We start from the raw sequence: 25,450 nt of genomic DNA on the forward strand, positions 1-25,450 counted from the left end.
CCAGGGAAGTAGCTACGGTTCCCAAGAACAGTGTGACTCTGTAGTAGATTACTTTCACTGCACTCCCCCCCCCCACTTGGTCTAGCAAGGTTATTTTCCTATTCACTACTGACACACTACAAGAGAGGTGTCCCCAAATCCAGAATCCATTTCAAAGTCTATATTTCCCTATATCCATTAAACCAGTAATAAGGAACCTTTTTCAGACCAAAGGATGTGTTCTCACATTTATGGACCATCTCCTGGGGCCCACAATGGTAGGCAGGGACTAGGGATGCAAGACTGCCTGTTTTGGATCTCTCGGTTTTCATTTTTCAAAACTTAAAATCAGTTCTCCACATTTCTGCAGGAAATTTTCATTTAAAACAACAACAAAAAACTCTCATTAAAATTCCGCGGCACTTGTGCAAATTTATCCTAATAAACACATTTTTTTACTAACGTACGCATTTTTGCAAGCAATCACTCCTAATACGATGCATGTTTGTAAGTTTTTTAACTAATATATTCATTCCTGTGCACTAATATATATATATATATATATATATATATATATATATATATATATATATATGCTTTCGTAGATTTTCACGGGTACAGGAATGCAGGTTTTGGTGTCCTCGGGTGTCTTCCCGTGTAAAAGTTGGGGTGTCTAGGCGACGTTTCGACGAGGTCTCACTCGTCATCTTCAGGCTGGTGCTTTTGGCTTCTTGTTACTGGAACAGAGCAGGATCTCAGTGTTTGAGTTCCTATAAATACTGTTGAGGGGTGTGGTGTATAGCCTCCAATGTTCTGGGCAGAGAGGAAGTTCCCAGGCTAGTGTGCCTTTTCTTCTTTTGTTCCTTAATTGCTTGAGGGATATCTTGAGTGATTTCTTGAGTGATATCCTGAGTACCACTTAGGTGGGTCATTAGGTGTGGATTAGTTGCTAAAGCCTTTGTGTCTTGACCTCTTGAACTTTGTGAAGAGTTTTTCTGAGAAGATGGCTGTACTGCATTTAGTTGTGCTCTGGCTTGGCTTCGTGTATAGGGGCGAGCTGTGGTTTTGTGGCCTGTGCCAGCCAGATCTGTGTAGGGATTGCAGGGGGGTGCAGCATCCGGAGGTGCCACCATGGTTTGGCTACTGGATGGTGTCTGTAATTTATCTGTGGAGAGGGTCTGGGTTTGGGTCTGGTGTGGTTGATTGGTGATGGCGTTCTGTGTGCCTCTGGATCTGGTGTCAGTTTTTGTGGGGAGGGCTAATTTCTCCCCACAAAAACTGACACCAGATCCAGAGGCACACAGAACGCCATCACCAATCAACCACACCAGACCCAAACCCAGACCCTCTCCACAGATAAATTACAGACACCATCCAGTAGCCAAACCATGGTGGCACCTCCGGATGCTGCACCCCCCTGCAATCCCTACACAGATCTGGCTGGCACAGGCCACAAAACCACAGCTCGCCCCTATACACGAAGCCAAGCCAGAGCACAACTAAATGCAGTACAGCCATCTTCTCAGAAAAACTCTTCACAAAGTTCAAGAGGTCAAGACACAAAGGCTTTAGCAACTAATCCACACCTAATGACCCACCTAAGTGGTACTCAGGATATCACTCAAGAAATCACTCAAGATATCCCTCAAGCAATTAAGGAACAAAAGAAGAAAAGGCACACTAGCCTGGGAACTTCCTCTCTGCCCAGAACATTGGAGGCTATACACCACACCCCTCAACAGTATTTATAGGAACTCAAACACTGAGATCCTGCTCTGTTCCAGTAACAAGAAGCCAAAAGCACCAGCCTGAAGATGACGAGTGAGACCTCGTCGAAACGTCGCCTAGACACCCCAACTTTTACACGGGAAGACACCCGAGGACACCAAAACCTGCATATATATATATATATATATAGGGACACGGGTGGCGCTGTGGGTAAAAGCCTCAGCGCCTAGGGCTTGCCGATCAAAAGGTCGGTGGTTCGAATCCCCACGGCGGGGTGCACTCCCGTTGCTCGGTCCCAGCGCCTGTCAACCTAGCAGTTCGAAAGCACATCAAAGTGCAAGTAGATAAATAGGGACCGCTTACTGGCGGGAAGGTAAACGGCGTTTCCGTGTGCTGCGCTGGCTCGCCAGATGCAGCTTTGTCATGCTGGCCACGTGACCCGGAAGTGTCTCCGGACAACGCTGGCCCCCGGCCTCTTAAGTGAGATGGGCGCACAACCCCAGAGTCTGTCAAGACTGGCCCGTACGGGCAGGGGTACCTTTACCTTTACCTTATATATAAATACCATTGGTTGGAGAACTACATAGCAAAACCTGGATATGCATGAATTTTGATGGATTGTTTTGTTTTGGTTTGCATACTGTTTCAGAGAGTACAAATCCAATAGATTTGATTCAAGTTGAATCTCTCTCCTGTCCCCAGCAAGGAGAGGCAGATAGTGGGTGGAACCACAGGAGTGGTCTGTAGAAGGATCTGGCCTGGACAGAATCCCAAATGCCAGCCAGGGAGGCCAGCAGGACTGCATTTGCTCCACTCAAAGCAATTAACAGGACAACACACCAAGACCCTCAAAAACTGTGTCCCTCTTTAGCCACGCTGTCCGATCTCTTGAGCTTCAATTCGACACATGCTTACTTTGACTGTGTGAATATTCCACAGTGTTCTCTATTCTCTGCCTGTTTCTCCTTGTTTGGAACAGATAAACAAAGGCAATTACGAGCTCTCTTGCAAGTATCCGCTAGTCCTCAGCTTATCAAGAAGCTAATTGCTACCTGCCTTTTCAGAGCCAATGAAGAAATTCCACAAAGCAACTCGGGGTCTTTATCATGTTGGACACACACAGCTTGTTTTCTCCTTGATCAATGCTATTGAATGGTGCCGTAATTATTGTACAAACTGTGCTGCAGCCACAAGTTCATAATTTTCTTTGAAGTTTATGTAACACTACAGGCTGGATGTAGATGGTAATGCTTCCATCCTTTTAATCATGGTTGCTGCTACAGATTTTTAAAGGTCCTGGTGGAAGAAGTGCAATTGGTATTGGCCAGGATCCACATACGCTGGTAATGGGCATCTCTGAAAGCCACTGTTACATCACAATTGCCACTGGAAAACAGAGAGCTTTGAAGCACAATCCAGATTATCACCTTTAGGTTTATGCAAGGCTTAGAAAGGGCTATTTAGACTATTCGATAGATAGATAAATTTATTGTCATTGTCCGTATATACACAGTATACACAACAACGAAAATCAAGCACCCACCCAAAGACCGGGTTCACATACACATTTGCACGTATCTCCAACACTCTCATCCTATTCAGACATAATCTATAAAAACATAACATAATCCAGAGTATAACATAACCTATTAAAGGCATAACATAACCTAAAACCTACTACCGCACTCCCATTTCCTCCCAAATACCAAAAGCACATTCCCTCCAACAGCCATTGGAGGCACACAGTTTTTAAAAATTGGTTTTCTGGATTGCAGCTCTACAATATGGTTGAATATAGAATTGATGTTGCATAAGGTCATTTGGAAATAAAGACAACAGATTGGTTCTGATATAATGGAACCACAGTTTGGTGCTTCATGATCAAAGCCCCAGTCCATCTAATTCCCTCTCCTGCTCCAGCCCCCCATTCACTTTTGATTTGGCCATGATTGCCCACTGTGGATGCCACATCAAACTATGATTTAATGCGTTATTGGAACTGAGGAAGGGAATGAGAGTGTGGTGGGTGGAGGGAGGAGGATGTGCACATGTGAGTACTGGGTCCATTCACACACCACCAAACCATGGTTTGACATTATTACACGACCATGGTTCCTCCATGCAAAGACAATGTTTGTGTATGAGCAGGTTTTATGCCCAATTGCTTTTGCCCATATAAAGATTAGGCATCTTCTTGGTGGATGAAAGCAACTCCACTTTTTGATTCATTTGTCTAGCAAAAGCCACGTATTAGTCTCTATGCCACTGGCAATATTTTATCACTTTCGGCTTGGTAAAGCATCAACTTATCTTCAAAATTTACTAATGTTTTCTTCAATCTATCATTTATGACCTGACACCTTCATTAAGCTTTTTCTTTGGAGGACAGCTCTTTGAATTTACTGCTGCTACGTACTGGAGCATACTTAAAAAGGAATCAAAGTTAACAACCTTTTTCATCTCCTGGCCTTTGTACTTTTAGATTGGATCAATTATTGATCCATACGTGTGGCTGTTACTCTTGGCCGGCCTGCAGCTGAAGGGAATTTTGTTGTGCTTCATTTGTTTGAACGGCCTTTAAAGGTACGGTTTTGAACGCATAAATAAGAGCACACCATGCCATTTAGGTACAGTTTTAGCAAACTGCCTATAGAAAGTGACAGTCTGGCAGTAATTCCTATATTAACTTAAAAGCTTTATGTATAATTGAGGAGGATGCTATTTCAGCCCACTCTTAGATTTTATTCCAGGTTCAGAGATGCTTGATATTTACTGATTGGGGGGCGAATATCATAATTGTTAGACTATAAAATTGTATACACATAGTCCAAGATGCACAGATCATTTGAACATTCTGAGAACTGAATCATTCCATCCAATTTTTGAGGCATGAAATCTGCCTCTTAACAGTAATCAGCATAGATTGGACAGACTACTGGGCTTTGGGACTTCAACCTACACATGCCCAAAGCAGCCTCATATTGCATTCTTGCTGAAGCTATTTACATTATTTACATGCACTGTATCTACATACAAATATACATTCCCAATATATGCAGTGTCACTCCACAGTGGCAGGACAGTGTCACGCAACAGCTCTCTGCCAGCAAGCTATGGAGGATGTCATAAGAGAATGTGGGTGATATCCAACAAGACAGTTCCACTAGTGCAAGGATTTCTGCTTGTGCAATGGACGTTCCCCTCCCTCTTCTCTCCCCTCCACACACTGTGCCCGCCCCAAATCTATTCCAAAAGAGTTGGGGAAACAGATTTGGGAGGGTGTCTGTGCAGAGAGAATTCCTCTCGGAGAAGAGAGGGAGGGCAAGTTCTGTCCTTGCGCTAGAGCTGATCTATTTCACTAGATAGTGCCCTACGCGTTTCAGAGTCTTGTTGAGAAAGAGATAGAAATAGAGATTAGCATTGGCTGTGATCCAGTGCAGTGGCCAGCAGAGAGAGTGGCATGCACCTGTCCTCCTACCGGTGGCATCGCTGTGGTTTACTAGGGGGCAAAGGCGAGAGGTGATGGAATGGGTGGCTGGGAGATTGGCACAATGCAGTTGCACTGGGAGAAGTGCTGCATTGGCTCCACCAGTTCACCGAACTCCCCGCCACCTCCCCTCTCCTGGTAAGCCGCAGTGGTACTTGGGAAGCCAGGTGTGGCCCTGGTGTCCCTTTCTGCCAGCTGCCCCCGATACTGTGCAAAAAGTGAACATGAGAGCTTCTGAGCACCTCCAGCTGAAACCACTTGCCTGACAAAATACTCCTGAAATGTGAAGGGTTTTTGGAGGTCGCTTCTGACAGAAGCTGTGATCAGAGACAAAACAAGGAGATCAGCAATATTCATGCACTCTGTTGGATCCCAGCCAGTCTTCAGTGACACACTGCATTTGCCCCCCCCCCCAAAGGTATAATACACACACATCTACCTCTTCCATATTTGTTCCCAGTGTTTTCACTTCTTGCCCTTTCATCTCAAGCTGTTCCGTTAACTTTGAGAGTCGCTTAACTAGTTCCACAATGGTGTTCTCACGGTCGTCCTTTCTGATGTTCCCAAAGGAGGCCATCAGCTTCTTCAGAATTGTGTCATCACACCTGTGGGCAGAAAGACTCCAGTGACTGTGTGTTTCTCCACTGTAGCTTCATAAAGTTAGAAATGAATGTCCTTCGTTGCATAGCATAAAATATTTGAACTGGGCACCCCTGGGAACAAAATCCCTTTCTGAAACAAAACAGGATTCAGCTGCATAGGCAAGAAATGAAAGCATGCCTTTCTCAGTCTTTTGCTTTATTTTTGATTGTAAGTTGCCCTGGTCAAGATAAAGTGACTAACAAATTTAATAAATAATAATAATAATAATAATAATAATAATAATAATAATAATACTTGTGGAATCTCCACCATTTGAAAAATAGGCCATGAGAAAGAATTCTGCTAATGAAATGTGGAATTTAGAACTAATAAGAAATTGTTTGTATGTAAAAGAATTTCTTCACCAAATTGTGGATTGCAATTGTAGTTGCAATCCCAGAAAGTTATGTGCATAGACAATGGGGCATGGGGCATGCAGTTGGAGATATCTCTACAGCAACAGGGTTTCACAGGCAAGCTGGTTTTCGTGTTTAAGGTCAGCTTTCCTGTCGAGTTGTGTGAGTGACTACAGTGGAAGCTGCAGAGACACCTTGGCTTGCATGCACAGTTCTCCCCGGACGCGCTGCTATGCTGTCTAATATTATAGGGCTTGGCATTACTCTCTGGCGTTGAATCAGATTAATTTCATTTACCATCTGAACCTTGTAGATGCCAGGGAAAGCAGTGTGGGAAGCTCCGTTCTCATCCCTAACATCTACTTGAATCGGATGGATTTAATTAACATATGTTCTACAACTACAGGGGATAATCACTGATGTACTCAGTGTACTACCACCCTTTTGATTTGATACAACCATATTGCATGTTCTGCTTCAAATGCAACTGTACCTGCGATACATCATTAATTGCCCCCAGTAGCTTTCTCAGACAATGAAGAAGTGTCCTACAAAAGCTCTCGTTAGGACATACCCGCTACTGCAACAGGGAAGTCTAGCGAGGAGTTTCTTCACTTCGGCCACCTGGGATTGCTGTTCCCCTGACCATTTCTCCTCTTCTTCATCAGAAGCAGCCTGGCCTTCCACAGAACGAAACATTTGTTCTTCCCCTGTAAACAAAGAACAACCTCTTCCTAAAATCTAGCGGCGCTCACCGTAACACCGTCTTCAAACAGTAGTTTCAAATGAGATTCAATTTAAGCAAGATCAAGTGGGTAATCTTAAATGAATAATTGGCAGAAATGCTAAAAGTTTCATTACTAGATAGAAGAGAACTTCCCCTTGGGAAGACTTAGCCAAAATGATGACTCTGTTACATTTAAAAAAAAAAATACACCCCAAGCTCCTGTCACTTTCTTAATTAAGAACAGTTGGCTCAATATGTCTGAAACTGCCTCTATCTAAGCCCTTTGCAAATGAATGGAAGGCACACTAAAGTACCATTCCCATTCATTACAGTGGAGTTTGCTCAGGAGGAAGTGAAATACTATGTCAACTTCTGCATCAGAGTCTACTAGTGGCAAGCCAAAAAGAGTCTGAGAAGGCTTCCTGGTTGTGAATGCTCAGCCCTGTTCCAGTATAGGACCAAATCCTAGTCCTTGGCCCTGCCCACAGCCATCACATCCTGTCCCCATGCTCTCATATATATATTTCTCAGTTTTTCATATAAACCAACCTTTCCCCCAGATCCGAAACATACTGTAAAACTAGCCTTGGGGAGCACATGAATTGACACAAAAACGAGCACTAAACCTCCACTGGATTTCCAAAGGTTGCTTTTGCAGTATGTGAAAGGCCATGTAAAGCACAAAAATGAATAGGAAATGAAATGTCCGGAAGTGCCCTCTAAATGCAACTGAAGTCAGAATATAAGAACAAACAGATAAAATAACAATAAGGAGTGCGGCAAGGCCATGGAGAATTGTAAAGATAAGAACAAGAAGCTTGTGCAGGATCTGGTAGCGGATAAGGAACCGGTGTAGGGGTTTATGAAGTGATATAGTCAGAGTGATGAGAGAAGGGAATAATGTTGGAAGCTCAGTGGTACAGTGTCTGTTTTGCATGCATGCAGAAAGTCCCAGATTCAATCCCGGAATCTCTCAATAGGGCCTGGGAAATGCTACTGTTTGAAACCTTAGAGTGTTGCTGCCAGTGAAGATAGACAATGTGAAACAAATGGACCGATGGCTTTGACTCAGTACAGTGAAGCTTCCTATGTTCTGTAGCAGCAGAATGCTGAACAGAGGAAGAGGATTAAGGTGAGGCAATGGAAGAGCAGGCAGAAAGGTCAGTGCAGCAGGGGGGCCAGCAAGTGGTGAGCAGGGTGTGAAGCAGAGCTTCCGCAGTGGGGACACAGAGGAAGGACCGTATTTTTGCAATGCTGTCAAGTTACAGAAGCTTCGCAAAGGAGGAGAGGCTTGCAGCTTTTAGGTAGCGTCACTCCAATTCCGGCTATGTGGGTGTATTCACAAGGGAGAAAGAAATAGGCTGAGGGATTAAGATAATTGCCTGCTTTATAGACATGGATTTCCTTACAGACTGGAGTTGGAAGAGTGCTGCTGGCCATTACTCACACATTCATCGCAAGTAGCTGTTTTGCAAACTGGAGTGCTAGGTTTTTCCGTTAATCACAGTACGTGTCGCTAGGGAAATACAAACAGCCTTCTTCTCGAGAGATGAATCTCTGCCACATATGCTCAAAGAATGAGTTCCGTCAGCCGTCACCTGCACTGCCGCTGCTCAGTACTTGGCTGAGCAAGACGGGGCTTCCGCTTTAACGAGCCTGTTTGGTGTTTTCTCCTTTTTCTTTCTATGCCGGTTTGACACTTGATGCCTCTCTTTAACATTAAGACAGAGCTGTGGAATTTGATGTGCATGTATATTCGTGGCATCTTTCTACGTTTCAGGTTCAAAAATGTGCTAGTTTGATCCATCTGCAGAAAGAGACTGAAACCACAGAGAATATAAGGCTCCCAACTGGAAAGGCAAAGTGTTAGGAACCCAATGAAATAATGAGAATCTAAAGTAGAACTGTGTCTGCAAGGGCTGGGTTGACAACAGCAGATGGACAATGTCAATTGACAACAGTAAGGTCTCACTTCCAGCATAATAAAGACCATATCAGAGCCCCTTCTCTGGGTGTTCCTGCCTTCAGAGGTTAGTTGACCAGCTGGAGGAGAGTCTTTTTTGTGTGTGGCAGTGACAAAATTGTCTCCTTCCCTAAATATGTTGGCCTGGCATTGCCTTTGCTAACTTTGAGGTGCCAAATTCCACCTAGTTCTTTTGTTGCTTTAAGTGATATCCATGACCCAGTTTAACAGCTTTATTTGCTGCTTTTATCTAGTTTTCACTCTCTGGTCCTGTTGTTTTATTGGCCATTCTCATTTTGCTGTTTTGTACAGTTCTTGCAGTTTCACTGCCTTTTATAGCAGATGCTTCCATAAGGCCTCCTGATGAAAGGTTTAGGCTACAAATGCAATAAATAATTGACTAGTGTTGTGGGCAGTGAGAGATGTTCAGCTACGATATTTTGAAATGAAGCCTCTTGGATCATGTCACATGCTTGTTGTTTTGTACCAATTGTTTGACAGGCATTTAAAAGAGATGGCACAAGGCTGGGTTGATGGAGAAAGCAGCAGAGAGTGGTAGTGGGAGGTGGGGGGGGAGGGGGTGACTTCTTCCTGCCAAGGAGTGTGGTGGAGTCTCCTTCTTTGGAGGTCTTTAAGCAGAGGCTTGACAACCATATGTCAGAAGTGCTCTGATGGTGTTTCCTGCTTGGCAGGGGGTTGGACTCGATGGCCCTTGTGGTCTCTTCCAACTCTATGATTCTATGGTTCTAATATCTTCCTATGCATATTTTGCTGCCAGCGATGAGACATGCTGAACAATTTTCATGCTGCCCAGGAGAGGGCACTGTTGTAAAACAAACAAATGAACAAGAAGCCAATACAGTTTGACCAGTTTAGCAGAAAGGAAGTTAGTGTGTCATGTAAACTTTCCTCCTCTTCTACTGCAACAACACACACACACACACACGCACACACACACACACACACACACACGCTAAGCGTGCGAAACTGAGAGAGTCAGAAACTCAGACAGGAGGATAAAGTCGGTGGCACAGGGGAAAGACATCATTTGACAGAACATGCCCTCAGCCCGGAAGTGACATATCACAAAGCGTAAAGCGGGGGGGGGGGGGGTCATTCTGAAGAAATACAGCCTTCCATTTCAATGTAACTCCCAACTCTTCATTAATAGCAAACATAGAAACATGGTAGCAGGAGCTGAACAAAACAATTCACTGCAGGGCTGCAAGATAACAACAGAAAAGAGCAGAGTGAGAATACTGTACTACAAGCCTGCATCCTTATTGCTATGGATGCAAATTTCCTCCACACGTCTCCCTTTCCCTCATAAATCCTCTCTCTTTTGGCACTACAGATCCTCACTGCTCTTCCAGCTGTGATAGACAGGGCTGGCTCAAGACATTTTGCTGCCTGAGGCAAAGTGCAAGCTCCCACCCCAATTCCATGTACAACTACCAACCAGACTTGCAGTTTAATCTTATTTCAGTACTTGCAGCGTCTTCCATTGGACCAGAGGGCAGTAGGCGAGGTTGGGAAGGGCAGGGCAGACTACGTGTCATTCACGACTCTGTCCTCCCAGTACCTTGCTGCCCCATCCCCATCATCTGCCAGCTCACCCGGGCGATAGATCAGTTTAAAACGCTCCAGGCAGCAGTCTACATTTCTTGGTAATAAGAGTTCAAAGAAGAATGGTCAATGCCGGATCAAGCAGAGAAGACTGACCCACAAGCCAATGATGAGGCTGACCTCCAAGATTACATTTTTGTTTTAGGAGTCACTGGGGTACAGTAGACACCCAGATTAGCTCTTTACAAACACGCAGGAGGCATGAACTTATAAGCAGACTTCCTGCCTGCGCAGCTAAACAATCATTCTTGTCCCTCACCCCTGCCCAAGAATGGAAATATCTTTTCTGCATAGGTTTGTTCTGCAAATTGCTGACCACATTAGCCCACAGTACGCTAAAAGACATGATCCAGTATTATTATTTCTCATTTGCAAGTCTTCCATTTACCAAACAGTTGTTTATGCCGATGCTTTTCACTTAGTTTGACATGGCATGACCTTGAAGCTGAACGTTTAGATTTCAAGCCTCTCCTTCAGATACAGTACCTTGTCAGTCCTGATTAGTTCTTAAGCTGACTGACACTGCTTCTGTCTGACTGCAAGAATTAACAGCAGCTAAAGGGAATACCAAAAGAGGCAAGCACTGTGGGATTTGCACCGTGGTAAAATGTAGTTCATCCCGCAAGACTGGGGAAAGTTTCCTTACTTTCATGTCTGTGCTCTGGAGCTAGTCAAAGCACACCAAACTTTAAGCTTAGTTTTAGGCTACATCATCTCAGCCAGGAGCACAATCGGAAGATTCTTCTTATGCAAATAACTAGAAGGGTGTTCCCATGTTACATTCAAAGAGTGTACAATCTGTGTTCTCATGTACACAAGTCATTAAGCTGCATGTCTGTACGGTTATTCACATGCAACATGCAACAAGTGTACAATCCCTAATTTACACAGGTTTGCTGCCAGCAGAAGGAAATGGCTTCAATGTAATTGTCACTGAGTGTCACTGATGCAATTCCCTTTTATTGGGAACAAGGCAAGGCATGCTAGGTCTGCTGTGGTTCCTGAAACGGTTCCCTACCAAGGTTTACATTCAGTAGAAAGAACTGAGGCAGATAATGGATGATAGTGTTGTTGCTGTCATTTTTCCTGCACAGGGTCTCACTTTTTCTAAAACCGAAACACCAGCTTGAATCATAACTATTGAAAATGGTAAATACACTGTCTGGAAGTTCCTCAAATGTTGCTCTTGTTGCTGGCAGTGAGATTACTAAGCTTATGTTAGCAATGGGGGAACAAAGACAGGAAAAGAAGTAAAATCCCACTCACTGAGCTGTATCAACTTGAGATTTCAGCCTGTCTGGGATTCGCTTTCCCATATAAAACTGAGCACATGTAATCCGTTTTATAACATACACATTTCTCATCATGCTCCAGTCTTGCCCTATTAACAGTCTTGCCCTCTGTGCTTCATCCTGTCTGCCACCTGCTACTCAAGGAGATACTCCTCACTTCTGCACGAATGTGTTCAGCTACTGAAGGGGCTGCCAATAGCTGCTAAAGCAGTGCTTTAACGTAGAGAAATGGGACTCAGCTTAGACTCTTCTAGCTTTCCCAGAAAGTGGTGAACTGTGATCTGATTCAGGAAACCCTCTTAGTGGATTGGGAAGGGTGGTGGATGGTAACATCGCCCTTCCTCACAACACACACACACACACACACACACACACACACACACGGCTGTCAGCTGGTCACAGGGCTGCCTGTTACTGGTTGGCATCCATCTGCTGCTTCCACCAGCCAATCTGCTCCCCCTGCCCTGGCGTCAGCGGCTTGTCCTGTGCTCAGCAGAGACAGCTGGGGTAGGATATGCCTGCTGGCCATGGAGCAGTCTGTTGCTGACTAGAATGGTTGCTGCCAACTGTTTAAAAGTTTTCCAAGTCATTTTTTAAAACTTTAAACAGCATAAGCCACCACAGTGAAGTGCTGATGACAAATGACTCCCTGAGAAAATGACCTAGGGTCCTTCTTCAGAGTGAGGCTCTTGTGCCATGGCCACTTTGCTGCAGTGGCATAAACTCACATGAAACCCTCCAATGCATTTCAAAGCAGGAATGGGGAACAAATTGGAAAAGGGGTGGCGATGGAAGACTGCAAGTGTGTTTTTCTCTCTAGCACTGCTTTGGAAAAATATTAACGAGGCAGTTCTGGTGAACCTGCAGACATGAGTAAGAACTCTGTATCGCCTGTCAGATAACAGGCAAAGACTCACAAACACAGAGCACTCTCTTTATGAATGTGGTTGATGAATAATGTGCTAAATGCGTTTTCCATTCGGAAAAGGACTGCAAAAATGCTTTCTTGAAGCAAACAGTGCCTGAAGTTCATGGCCAGTATTTGAAAGCAAGCAGCAGCACATCATGCTCGCAAGCCAGAAGAAACCCACTAGAATTAAATTGCCCCAGCTAGTTCTGGTGAAAAGAGAATTCTATCAAGCCCAAGAAAGATGGTGCAAATGAAACTGCTGTCTGTTTGGGAGGAAACATGTTGCTCCTTGGGATGGCTGCCTCCTCGTGAGCTAATACAGAAGATCACCACACAAAATGATCCCCTCACAAAATGGCCGTTCCAAAAGATGGCTCGATCTAAATGGTGCACTCCTTTAAGAAGATAAAAAGAGCTTGCAGGGTCAGGACAATGGCCCATCTGGATGAGCATCCTGTTCTCGCTGTGGCCAACTAGATGCCTGTAGGAAACCTGCAAGCAGGACCCAATCACAAGAGCCCTCTCCCTTACTGATGTTTCCAGCAACTGGTATTCAGAAACATTAGTGGCTCTGATCATGGAGGCAGAGCATGGCCATCATGGCTGGTCCATGGATAGCCTTCTCCATGAATTTGTCTAAACCTATTTTAAAGCCATCCAAGCTGGTGGCCATTGTACCACATGCACACCGAGTTTCCATACCATTCTCTGACATCCCTGCACCTCCTGTGGGTGAACTTCTATCTCGCTGCGCAACCGATGAGGCATATTGGCCACCAGCCACTGCTGTCTTCTGGTCCGAGCTGCCTTGCGAAGGAAGCTGGTGCTTCAGGACTTCCAACCTGAAAAAAACCACAAAGGGAAACAGACAAAATAAGCCAAACGGAGAGAAAGCCAAATAAATACTTTGCATGGCCGGATGCTCCATAACACCCAAGCAGCTTCACTAAGGATATGTTGGAACAGTTTGCTCTGTATATGCTGACAGCAGCTTGTGCAGTTCATGTTAGTAGTGGCCCAGTTCGGACACTATGGGAAAGCCACAATTTGCTAGTCAGGGCCGTGTCACAGACTCTTGGAACCAGAGGCGCCAGCCTGCGAAGGCAATTGTGGGGGGTGGTTTCAATGTCACACATGTGATGTTCTTCAGCAATTGTACGGTCCCGCAGAATTTGAAGTGCATCAAAAAGAGACCCCTGCCGAAAATACTAACAACAACTAACTCTGCCCCTGCAATGCAAACAAACAAAATATTACAGTTATTATGGAGTGAAGGTAGTACATTTGTATTTCATCTGGAATTTTCAGAGCTGGAACACTAGGGAGGCATTTGTAACAGTTTCTAAAAACTGTTTGGGCATGCAAAGAAAACCCCACAAATTAAAGTTTAACACTGAGCATCACATGCCAGAGTGAAAATCTTTTTTAACAGATGTATTTGAACATTTCACAGTTTAATGGTTCCTGCTGCTCATTCTGGTTTCTCACACTGGGGATTCTGGCTATAATTGAGTTGAACGCTATCCATGCATTCAATGTCGTAATGAAAAATAACCCTTCTCACCATATGTAGTTAACCTTTTTAGGATTTGACCGTACTGACTGCCATTGGGTGGTGGAGTCCCAGATTGATTGTTTGTTTGTTAATAAATAAATAAATAAATAAATAAATAAATAAATAAATAAAAGCTGAATATTATCCTAAAGTTTTATTCCATGTTATTTTGAAAAATCAATGAAATATCTTTTAGAAATAATAAAAATATTGTGAACTTGTATCAGACAGTATGAAGTGATTCAGTGTGAACAATTATCGCCTTGTTCAGAAGACTTTAGGATGGAGAAGGTACCTTCTTCTGACATCATCTAAGTCTGGAGATAATACTGCATCCTTCCAGGTGCTTGGCAACTCACTTGTTTTTGCAGTCACAGGCAGACAGCAAAAACAGGACTTTCCAAGCTCCTAAAGTCTAGCTGCTATACATGGCTGTTGAGTTATGCTCACCTTGAAGAGTTAAATGATGTCCAGGCCAGCTACAAAGAGAAGGTCCAAATGTCAGTATTCATAAGGGCAGCGGAGGTTGGTTCATTAGGACAAGTGGGGCACCGTCCCACCAATCTCACTTGGCCATCAGCCAGCCTCCCACCTTGCCTGCCTTATTACTTACAACTAAGTCCAGGCAGTGGCTCTGGCTGTCAGCTTCCTCCTAGCTCCTCAGTCTCAGTTTTGCCCTTGTAGAACTCAGCTGGAAGGATGGGGACAAAACTAGAATTCACTGGCTCCGTCTGTCATGACTCCAATTACTGTTGTCCTCCTTGATTTCTGCCCTGCCATTCCCAATGGGCACCCAACCAGATGTGGGTGGATATTGCCTACATGCTTTTTTCTGATGCCACAATAAGTGAAAAGCTGGAACCACTCTCCGCCACCCTTATAGAAAGCTGAAAATTGTAGGCAAGGCCCTGGAATACCCCTAAGAGACCTAGACCTCTAAGCCCCCTCTCCCAGTTACAACCCTGCTCTAGGGAAAAATGAGGTTTTGGACACATGTACTTAGATATTTACTTTTTTTCACTTACCCACAGTGCCTTATTTGCTTTAGCTAGCTAACTCTCATTCTTTCCCTCTCTCTGTTAGAGCACATGCACCAAGGAGCCCTTGTTTTACTAGTTTTGTTGTTTTGCCTAATATATTTTGCAGCATTAAATTCAGTATCTTGCAGAAGCTGGATATAGCATAAGATAGATGATAATTAAATAAATAATAATAATAATAATAATAATAATATATTTATACCCCACCCATCTGGTTGGGTTGCCAAATACGTGATCTTTCCCCTTCCCAAAAGAGAGACTTTCAGATGTGTCATATGCTACGTCAAGCATAGGTCTGAATGTCTGTACCAGTCCATTGCAAATTTCCAAGACCTGCTTCACTGCAAAGTGAGGGGAAGCCACAATCTAGGTGGTAAATTTCAAAAAGGGCTGTCTGTTTTTTGCATACAAATTCTCATTCTACAAGTGTGTGTGTGTGTGTGTGTGTGTGTGTGTGTGTTCTTAATGAACAACTTTAGCTTTTTTTGCTTTAGATGTGAAAATGTCTAAGGCAAGCACTATAAATCTCATTGAACCTCTGTCATCCCCCCCCCCCAAATAAATAAATAAATCTGGGCTTGGCTCTTTTTCATTAGCATTCATAAAACATCTCATAAACATCGAAGAAGAGTGAATAAGCAGCACGTCTGTGTGGAGCAAAGATCATAGGAGAGGCTGGCTCCGGGAAGTGCGTGTGTACCATGCAGTATAGCAAGGTTTCCATAGAGACAGCCAAATAGACCACATTCATTTTAAGGCTTTTGTGTTGAAGATAATGAGAAGCATGAAAGAGGGAATATCTAGAAGCAGAGAAGACTGCATATTGTTGGACCTCAAAGTAATGTCCATGACTAATTGGCTTTTAATTAAGGCTATTCCACTATCAGTGAAACGTTTAGCTGCAACTCGAGGCAGCTGCTACTAGCGTAAAAACTGAGATTAGTTTGGCTTGTTAGCCCAACTGGATAAAAAGTACATTTCTATATATGCTTATGTGTTTAAAGAGGACAGGGCTATCAGTGGCTGGGCAGTGGTGTTGTGGGAAATGTTGCAACGCAGAAGCTGATGTCATGGGGTGGGGGTCCTCATAGCCCAAGAATTCCATAACAATGTCCCAAAGGGTTGCAGGCAGCTGTATCTGTCTATCTATATCTATCTATCTATCTATCTATCTATCTATCTATCTATCTATCTATCCATGTATCCCATAGAGTGAACTGGTTAGCCTGCTGGACTTTGTTTATGAAGACATGACTTCAGATCCCTGGTCAGCTGATCCCTGAACAGCCTTTGGGTCAATCATTAACTGAGCCTAGGTGACCTAAAAAAGGGACTGTGTGCCAAGTCAGGCCTGTCCTCTAATTGCCCAAGTTTCCTACACCGAGAATGGTCACATCCATACAATACATTTAAAGCATATACAATACATTTAAAGCATGTGGCTTCCCCAAAGATTCCTAGGAACTATAATTTACCCTCACAGGGCTACAATTCCCAGCACGCTTAACAGACTGCAGTTCCCAATACTTAAATTTAAATGTACATTAAATTTGTGGTGTGGATATGGCCAAACACCACTTCAGCAGATGACATCATTGTTCCTGTTGTGAAAGAAGTACCAGAGTTGTGTTCCCTGTATTCCCTGTCCACTATACCACTGCCCTGGGTTGTTTGCCTCCAGCATCTTGTAATTTGAGTAGCAACCTCTGAATAAAGAGGCCCAGTTTTTCCAACATGCTCTGCTTATGGCCTCTTAAAAGCATTTGGCTGTTGAAGACAGAAAGCTGAACTACCTGGACCTTTGGTCTGATCCAGCCAAAGCCAGTAGGTGATGTGAATTAAATTTAAATAATGTCACAATCCAATGATAGTTTTCCTCCAGTCATTAAATCTGAGGATATTGGTTTAGCAGTTCTTCTCTAATGGAAAACTGCTCAACTAAACAATTACTTGCTTAATACTATCACTTCAAAATAGTTGGTAGATTGGTTTCATAATGAAGCTTGAGGGGTGCTTGTGTCTACCAAGATCTCCCTTCTCTAAGAACATCTCTCCAGCAGAAGGTGAAATAATTTATCTTCTGCAAACCAACCACAACTGGTGTAAACATTCTTCAAGGCTTCATCACGTCAACATCACAATGTTCTTGCATTGCTGTGATTTCCATAGGTCAGCCTTCCCCAACTTGGTTTCCTCCAGGTGCATCAAACTTAATTCCCATCAGCTCTGGCCAGCATTGGCCACATTGACTCGGTTGATGGGATGTGTAGTCCAAAAAATCAGGAGGGCATCAGGTTGGGGAAGTCTGCCCTTAGGTCCTTTTTGTGAGTGAGTAAGTGAGTGAGTGAGTGAGTGAGTGAGTGAGAGGCAGACAAGCAGGCGGACTGACTAGCATTTCCTCTAGAAATAAAAACATTTTAAATTTTCAGCCTTTCTATCCAGCATCTTAAAATAGAGTTAAATAGTGCTTTTTCGCAGCAAATTAAATGCAGAGCACTTGAGCCTAATGGATTTATTTAAACTGACTAGACCTGCTGGAATTATATTGCCTTCTATAGTAATAATACTCTGAGGCATACCGTACTTCCTGCTCTTTGAAAGCATTATTCTCTGACAAAAATGACCGTATTGACTTCAGCTTTCTTCCACAACAGAATCATTTGTTATATAACCTGCGCAGATCTCTAGAGCAGTGTTTCCCAACCTTGTGCCTCCAGCTGTTTTTGAACTACAACTCCCATCATCCCTGACTAGCAAGACCAGTGGCAAGGGATGATGGGAATTGTAGTCCAAAAACAGCTGGAGGCACAAGGTTGGGAAACACTGCTCTAGAGCACTATATGATTCTCACACATCCATTATAATGCCTTGCAAGGCTAACAGCGTATGCTCATTTACTCCGAAGTAAGTCCTGCTGTGTTGAGTGGGGCTCGTTGGCACGTAAATTGCATAGAATATTCCATTATTAAATCCTACTGTGTGTGGTGTAGTGGTTAGAGTCCTGGGAGATCAGGGTTCAAATCCCTACTGGACCATGAAGCTCACTGGGTGACCTTGGGCCAGTCACTGCCTCCCAGCCTAACCTACCTCACAGGGCTGTTGTGGGGCTTGAACAAGGAGGGGAAGAACCCCATATGGCACCTTAGGCTCCTTGGAGAAAAGTGTGGGATACAAAGGAAATAAATACAATAAAATAAAGCAACTCTTACATAGATGAAGCAACAAGAGCCCCCTTCAGATGCTGCTAACTCCCATGTTGTTGTTGTGTTGTTGTTGTTGTTGTTGTTGTTGTTGTTGTTGTTGTTGTTGTTGTTGCCTGTACCAAGCACTATACTGGTGTTCTGCTTGTCCCCTGACATGCACTGAACAATGGGATGTGCCACATTCTGTGGAAACCTTTTGGGCATACAGCTATATGGGCAAAGACCTCCTCCTTACAGACATCTGTTCTACAATGAAACACAGGTGCTAATACGAAAAGGGGCTCTTGTCTATTTCATGGTAATTCCTGCTTTTAGAACCCCACGGGGTTTTCATAAATTTAGGAGGCTCCATTCCTTTTTTTAAAAAATAAATTTTTATTGATTTTCCAAACACATAATAAAAACAAACAATAAACAAAACAAAACATACAAACATATAAACATGTATAATTTCATAATCTTATTTTCATGCACCTTGCTTCCCGGACTTCCCCATACCTCCCCTTTTCTGCATCCTTGTTTTTACCTTTCTTCAGCAACCCTCCAACTGATTAATTAATTCACTTTCATTACATTCTTATTTCCTTAACTTATTGTTTACAGCTGCAATTCTCTTATTTCTTAACACCTTAACATAGGAGGCTCCATTCCTCTCCCCACCCATTGCTTCTGTAACACCACCCATGCTTGACCGGATCCAGGATTAACTTTCTGGTTAATCCCTCCCTCGTCCCTGACACCTGGCTATTTGGCACTTCTCTTCTTAAGCCAATTCATTTCCCCCCCTGCTTGAAAAGCTGTTTAGACCCAGGGAAAGAGAAGCAGCTTTCTGACTGTCTCAAGGGCCAGTTTCTCCCCTCTGGGGAGAGGGAACCTAACAAATTAGCAACTAGCAAAGTTTGAAGCTATTTGGCTGGATCCTATCCTTATTTCCTTAGAAGTCTGAGAAGCCCACCATTTTTTGTGTTATGTAGCCAGAAGAGAGCATGGTGTTATTTCATTCTCCTCTAGGCGTCACTCTGATATTACTTTGATTACATTGTGATAAATTGCTTCAGAGGTTTTTAAATATCCTGATAAATGGGTCTAAAGAAAATAAAATTTAGGAACAGGAGAAGCATCTCATCATTGCGAGGGGCCTGAGAAATTTGTCACCATATAGTGTAGCCGTATACAAATTAGCTCTCTCTAATCTCAACACAACTATTCATGAGCACATTCTTCTTAGAAACCACAATCTAAAGCTAATATTTAAAATCAAGCATCCTCTCTCCAAACAGCACTCGCTCAGCCAATGTGTCTGCTGCTAAGCATATCATTCAGACAATTAATAATAACAGGGAAGCCAGGATTTTTGTTCCAATGCCTTCAAAATAAGTCCAATCCATTTTGCTAATTAATGCATTGTGTACAATTTATTGTCGAAGCCTTTACTTCGATTAAGGTACGTGTTACAGTTCAGTGAGTTCTCCTATTACAGCTAATGCACTACTACACAAACTGGTGAGTAAGAGAAATCTGGGGAAGTGTTTCAGTGCCTAATAGATACACATATACTTCTGTCTAAACCCAGGGTTCAATCTATATTCCTCCAGAAGACTACTCTTGGAGACTGGCATACTTAAGTACTGCTTATAAATCTTTAAGTGATTATGCCTTAGCTATGCCACAAAATGGCTGCTGCGGTCTTGCATGAGGAAGTAACAAACCACTGACATTCTCTCCCTTGCTTCTTCTAATAGAATACCTATAAGAATGGGGTTTGGGTCTGAAATTCTACTTAGACAAGAGAGACAACTGCTCAAAGCAATTAATGAACGGGTTTGTAAATAAAGCTTACTATTGCTTTCGCGTTCATTTTTCTCCCACCCATCTGGCTTTGCTTCATTATTAAACGGAGTCTTCTTATATTTCATTATCTGTCAAGGATGGAACCAAGTTAGAAACATGTACCTTACAGACCATGTAGTGGTGATGAAACCTACCTGGAGCCATTTGTTATTTTTCAAGGCAGTCTTGGCCAATTTTTGGCCAAAGCCATGTAGAAATTCCTTAATAAATAATTAAATTAATGGTCTCTATATCATTGGTCTAATGTATTTTGGTATGCTCTAACTGGGGACAGGTGAGTTAGTGCTCAAAAAAAGATGAAAGAGAATTTGACTTGGAAATCGGGGGCAGTGTTGGAAGGGTGCTTATGCTGACTGCTTTCAACTTGGTTTTGAAAAATCCTCATCTCCAGCTAAAATACAAATCCTTTCAGGAGTACATTTCATCCAGATTCTGTGGAGCCTAGCAGACTGTCAGAAACCAGAAACAGATGGTAAATTATGTAGCAATATCTTGTCCCGGGATTTTGTTTGTTTATTTAGGTTTTTTGTTGTTGCTGCTGCTCCAGAGTTTGGAAACAGAGAAGTCGGAAGCAGAACTAGAGACTAACCTAAAGGGGTTGGTGGGTGGGAGAGAATTCAGTTATAATGGGGAGTGAGTACACTCAAAGTACTTCCAATTTTACTGGCACTTTAAATATATTGGACAGGCAGAATAAATTAAATCTAGTTGAAAAATTTAGATATAGGATTTGTTTGAATTCGTTTAAACTAATTCATTTCAATTCATTCAGTACATCATTAGCTACTGTTGGTGAAATTTTGCCCCATTATATCAGTTTTCAAAACATGAAAATAGCCTGTTCTGTTCTCTCCCACAACAGTGGCCCTATAATATTATTCATAAGGGTTAGCATTCCTTGTGAATAGCCACTGTCACACAGTCAAGAGATTTCGGATAAGAACTCATTTCAGGCTAGAGCCATTAAGTAGGTTGTGCTGTACTGAAATCACATGTGATTTTTAAACATTTGTCATGTTCACAAAGGTCAGGAGCTGAGGAGACATGTCTGCCAACCAGCCCACTTGCTCTCAATTATTTGTCTTTTAACCAAAAAGTAAACATTATCTAATCCAAGGTATATCTTGCTTATCTGTAATTACTATGTTTGGCCCCTGTAACATAATACAGGCCAGCATAGAAAACTGAAATAGGCCAAGGAAGTCAGCTACAGAACTATAAGCAATATCACTAAGGTAGTCATCAGATTAAACAGATAACAACTTAATTATTTCATTGTAACATTTCTATTCTGCCTTTCCTCCCTCCAGTGAACTTAGGGCAGCACTCATGGTTCTTCTCCTTCCACTTTACTATCAGAACAGCCCTGAAGCTTCGGCTGAGAGATGATCATGACCGAGTGGAGACTCGAACTTGGATCTCCCGGGACCATGTCTAACTCAGCAATGGGGAACCTGTGGCCCTCCATATGTAGTTGGAGTTGAGCTCCCATCAGCCAGTATGGCCAACGGTAAGTGATTAGCAACACCTGGAGAGCCACAGGTTCCCGGTCCCTGCTCTAACCATTATATCACACTATTAATCTGTCAAACACAAGTTTTTACAACTGTTCTAAAGAAAGAAAAATGCATTCTTTTTCATGATGCACACAAGTACAAGAGGCATCATCTGAGAAGAGGAATTCCCCCTTTTCTCACACGGATTGGTACATACATGTACTTGCATTAAATAGTACTTAAAATCTGCTGCTCAATTGATGGCACCTTTTTTAGTTGATCAGAAATATTTAATGCATTACTCTAACGAATCACTCAATCACTCAACTATACATTGCTGGCACATTGACCCACGAGCAACATTTGCAGGGTTAGGGCAACACATGAAAGCAGATGTGGCCGAAGAAGGCATGACCAAATCACAAATGTGGATACAGGCTTTTTCTTTTTTGAATGAAGAGGGCAAAAGAAGAGGGGGAGCAAAAACCTTTTGGAATCACAGTAGATGACACTTGACCAGAGGCATGCCTAGACAAGGAGATGTATTGGTGTCTCCAAAACCAGGAGAGACCATGACCAGAAACTCAGAAAGTTTGCTTTCATCGCCTTTTGCGTTCCACCAGTGATTTCCTCTGCGGCCATTGGGGTTGGGTCTGCCTCCCCTCCTCTGTCGTCTTTCTGCCTCTATTCACTACTATCCCTTCTGCCTCCTTTCTCCCTCCCTTCTATTTTCCTCCTCTCTCTCTCTCTCTCTCTCTCTTCCCTCTAAGCCCCTCCAGATGCTCCACTCACACTTCTAATAGCACCACTGGTCAATTGGGGAGGGGCCCCAGCAGGGCTGCTGCAATGGCCTACAACAGCAACCAGATTCTTCCTTCTAGGCGCCCAGAGGAACCAGCACACCATGTACCCAGAGCAGCAGGGGAGCAGCCCGCAGAGCAGGCGGATGGACTCCTAGTCACTCCAAGCCAGTGCAGAGAGGTGCAGTTTTTGTGCCCCCCCCATAGACCTGGGCCCTTGGCAGGGGCCAACCTGACCATCCTCTAGGTACACCACTGCAAGTGACAGTATATATCTTTCGGCATCACAGGGTCACATTGGAATACCTATGGGAGCAGTCAGTAAAGCAGAGGGTGAGCTAATGCAAAGAGGTATTGAGCAGGAAGAGGAAACAGTCTCTCATGCACGTTGACCGCATTGAGGAGTCCACTCACACAATCCACTGCTGAAAGTGGGAGTGAGAAAAAAGAGGAGGGCCTTCTCCCAGGCTTCAGAATCCCATTAAATTATTCTTCAGGGGCGCCAAGAGTTCTAGCCAATTCTCTGAATTTATACACTGAGCAACTATTACCATAACAATGGAATGGATCCATGTGCCAGGTACACATGCCAAATGCACAAATCACGGTGTCGATAACGTCGCTCTGTATCAGCCATAAGACATGCTTTTAAAAAACACTACTTTTTGAAGCCTACTGTTCAACGCAACCAAGAGTCAGCCTTTAGTCCTTGTTGAGAATATTCCTGTCCCTGGATTTTTTTGCTCTCCTCACCCCCATCAATAAAATCTGAAATGGTGCCTGACCTGCAGAGTTCTAATCCATCATTTGCAAATATGTGGAAATCACAACTTCCCCTGATTTGAGTTTGAGCTCAAAACGGTAGGATCACCATGAATTTAGGAAATTATTTTTAAAAATACATTTTGACAACCCTGCAAGTTCCCAGACACAGCTTTTTCCTGTTTTTCGGTAATTTCCTCAGTGGATATCCACAGGAAAAGAAGGAAACATGGATGAAAACAGAAGAACAACACTCGGAAAAGGGAAGCCACAGTGATAGGAGGAAAACCTGAAATAAATGTAATTCAAGCTACAAAACACAGGTAACATTTGATGCAAAAGGAACCAATAAAGCTACATCACAATACAGAAAGGAGAGAACTACTTTTTCTCCCAACGTGATATATCTTATCTTTTCTGAATATTGCATTTCCTTTCATTTTTAACTATGGAAAAATGAATGTGAGCATTCTCAAAAAAATGTGTTGCTGCATGCAACAAAGTCATTGCTTGAGTGGAATAACTTCTGCTTCCGCAATGGAACACCCTCCTTTCTCTGCCCCCTTTCTCTCTCCCCTTTGTGCCCTCCCAATCATCACTGGGGTTTTCCCTAACCCCACAAAGCAGATTTTAGAATTCAGGAGTTACATTGGGGGGTGGGGGAAGAGGAAGGGGATGTTCCACTGTAATGACTTTATTGGATACAACCCTGTATGTTGACATTTTGAGTCTATGCTTTCTGGTTAAGGTAGTCACAGTACTCACTCACATACTCTCAATAATTACAAATCCCAATAATCTCCTGGGTCCACATACAGAAGACTGGGGCCACTAGAGAGGGGCAGAGGTACAAGGAGGAGATCATATAATTTAATGTTTGTAGATGGGATGGATCTTATGCCTGCCTGCTCAATAGTAAGTCCCATCAAGTTCAATGGGGCTTTCTTCCAAGTAAATGTGGACAGGACTGCAACCTAAATAAGCTGTAAAAAAAAAAGTTTTATTTTATTGGACTTCCTCCTTTAGGAACTATGGGCTAATAGTTATAACTGCCCATATAACATGATTTACAAGTAAGCAAGTTGAATAGGATATTATGTAAATACAAATATTTCACAAGAAATTATGCTTCTGAGGAGGGAAACTGCTGTCTGTAACTGAAGCCAGCTGTAAATTCATTTCCTTAAGGGATTAATGATGCCATCCCATAAGCATTCAGAAATCTGGATTCCATCAGGAGGGTCGGAGGGAGGGCTTTTAATGTTTGTCCTGTTCAAAATTAGGAAACACCAGAATGAACACATCATTCTATAACTGATCCCAGTTCAAATCTAAGGGGGAACTACGGTACTAGCTGACATTGAATTTTAACTTCCATTAAGAACTGTCTGATGGAAATCGTTAGTTATGGATTGGCATGCCTTGTAAATTAATGGAAACTTTGTTTGCGGGATTTTTGTTTGTTTGTTTAGTTGTGAGGTATCCAGGTTTTTGACTGAAAAATTCTAATTAAAGTGTTTAATTATTGGCAGAGTAAGTGAAGGCGCCACCCATATACAAGTCTGCCCCAATCTCCTCTGAAGACCACTTGCATTTGGATTGCAACTGCTTCATTTCAAACACTGTTGGCGACAAGAAAACAGGAGCGCAGTACAGACTGCAGTGAGTCACCTGCCGAACCCCGCATTATTTTTCAATGCAAATTTTTTAAATTAAATAATAATAATAGAAAGGAACATTACTGGAGTGCAAAGCTATAGCTAAAATATGAGTACTCAAAACATCTGCCTGTTTACTCAAACTCTTTGAAAAGTTAGGCTGGATCAAAGGATAGCTCAAAGGGTATCATTACTGTTAAACACCAACAACAGTTTGGCAATAGGTTTCCCCCCCCCTCAGACATAGAGAAAATAAAAACACTAAAAGCTAGGCCATACCCAGGGAGTACCTTAGTACAAAGGCTGTTCTATCTTTGTGTATCAAACCCACAAATTCTGTGAAAAGGAAGCAATTACATGGCAAGAATAACAAAG

General features: G+C 43.0%; 1 protein-coding gene and 1 long non-coding RNA gene across 2 annotated transcripts in view; one reads left to right on the top strand and one right to left on the bottom strand.

Annotated features, from left to right (window-relative positions):
* LOC114591652 (uncharacterized) overlaps positions 1–21,842 on the top strand; it is a 36,663-nt gene extending 14,821 nt beyond the window's left edge. Inside the window, exon 3 of the long non-coding RNA XR_003705308.2 lies at positions 21,670–21,842. This is a non-coding gene — a long non-coding RNA (uncharacterized LOC114591652). The remainder of the gene's footprint in view (positions 1–21,669) is intronic.
* Positions 1–25,450, bottom strand: part of EFCC1 (EF-hand and coiled-coil domain containing 1) — a 64,131-nt gene that overhangs the window by 11,142 nt on the left and 27,539 nt on the right. The window contains 3 exon segments of the mRNA XM_077924852.1: positions 5,634–5,799; positions 6,767–6,902; positions 13,413–13,552. Of these exon segments, the coding sequence (XP_077780978.1) occupies positions 5,634–5,799; positions 6,767–6,902; positions 13,413–13,552 (442 nt within the window).

Source organism: Podarcis muralis, chromosome 2 (assembly GCF_964188315.1).
Source record: "Podarcis muralis chromosome 2, rPodMur119.hap1.1, whole genome shotgun sequence".
In the NCBI taxonomy this organism is placed as follows: domain Eukaryota; kingdom Metazoa; phylum Chordata; class Lepidosauria; order Squamata; family Lacertidae; genus Podarcis; species Podarcis muralis.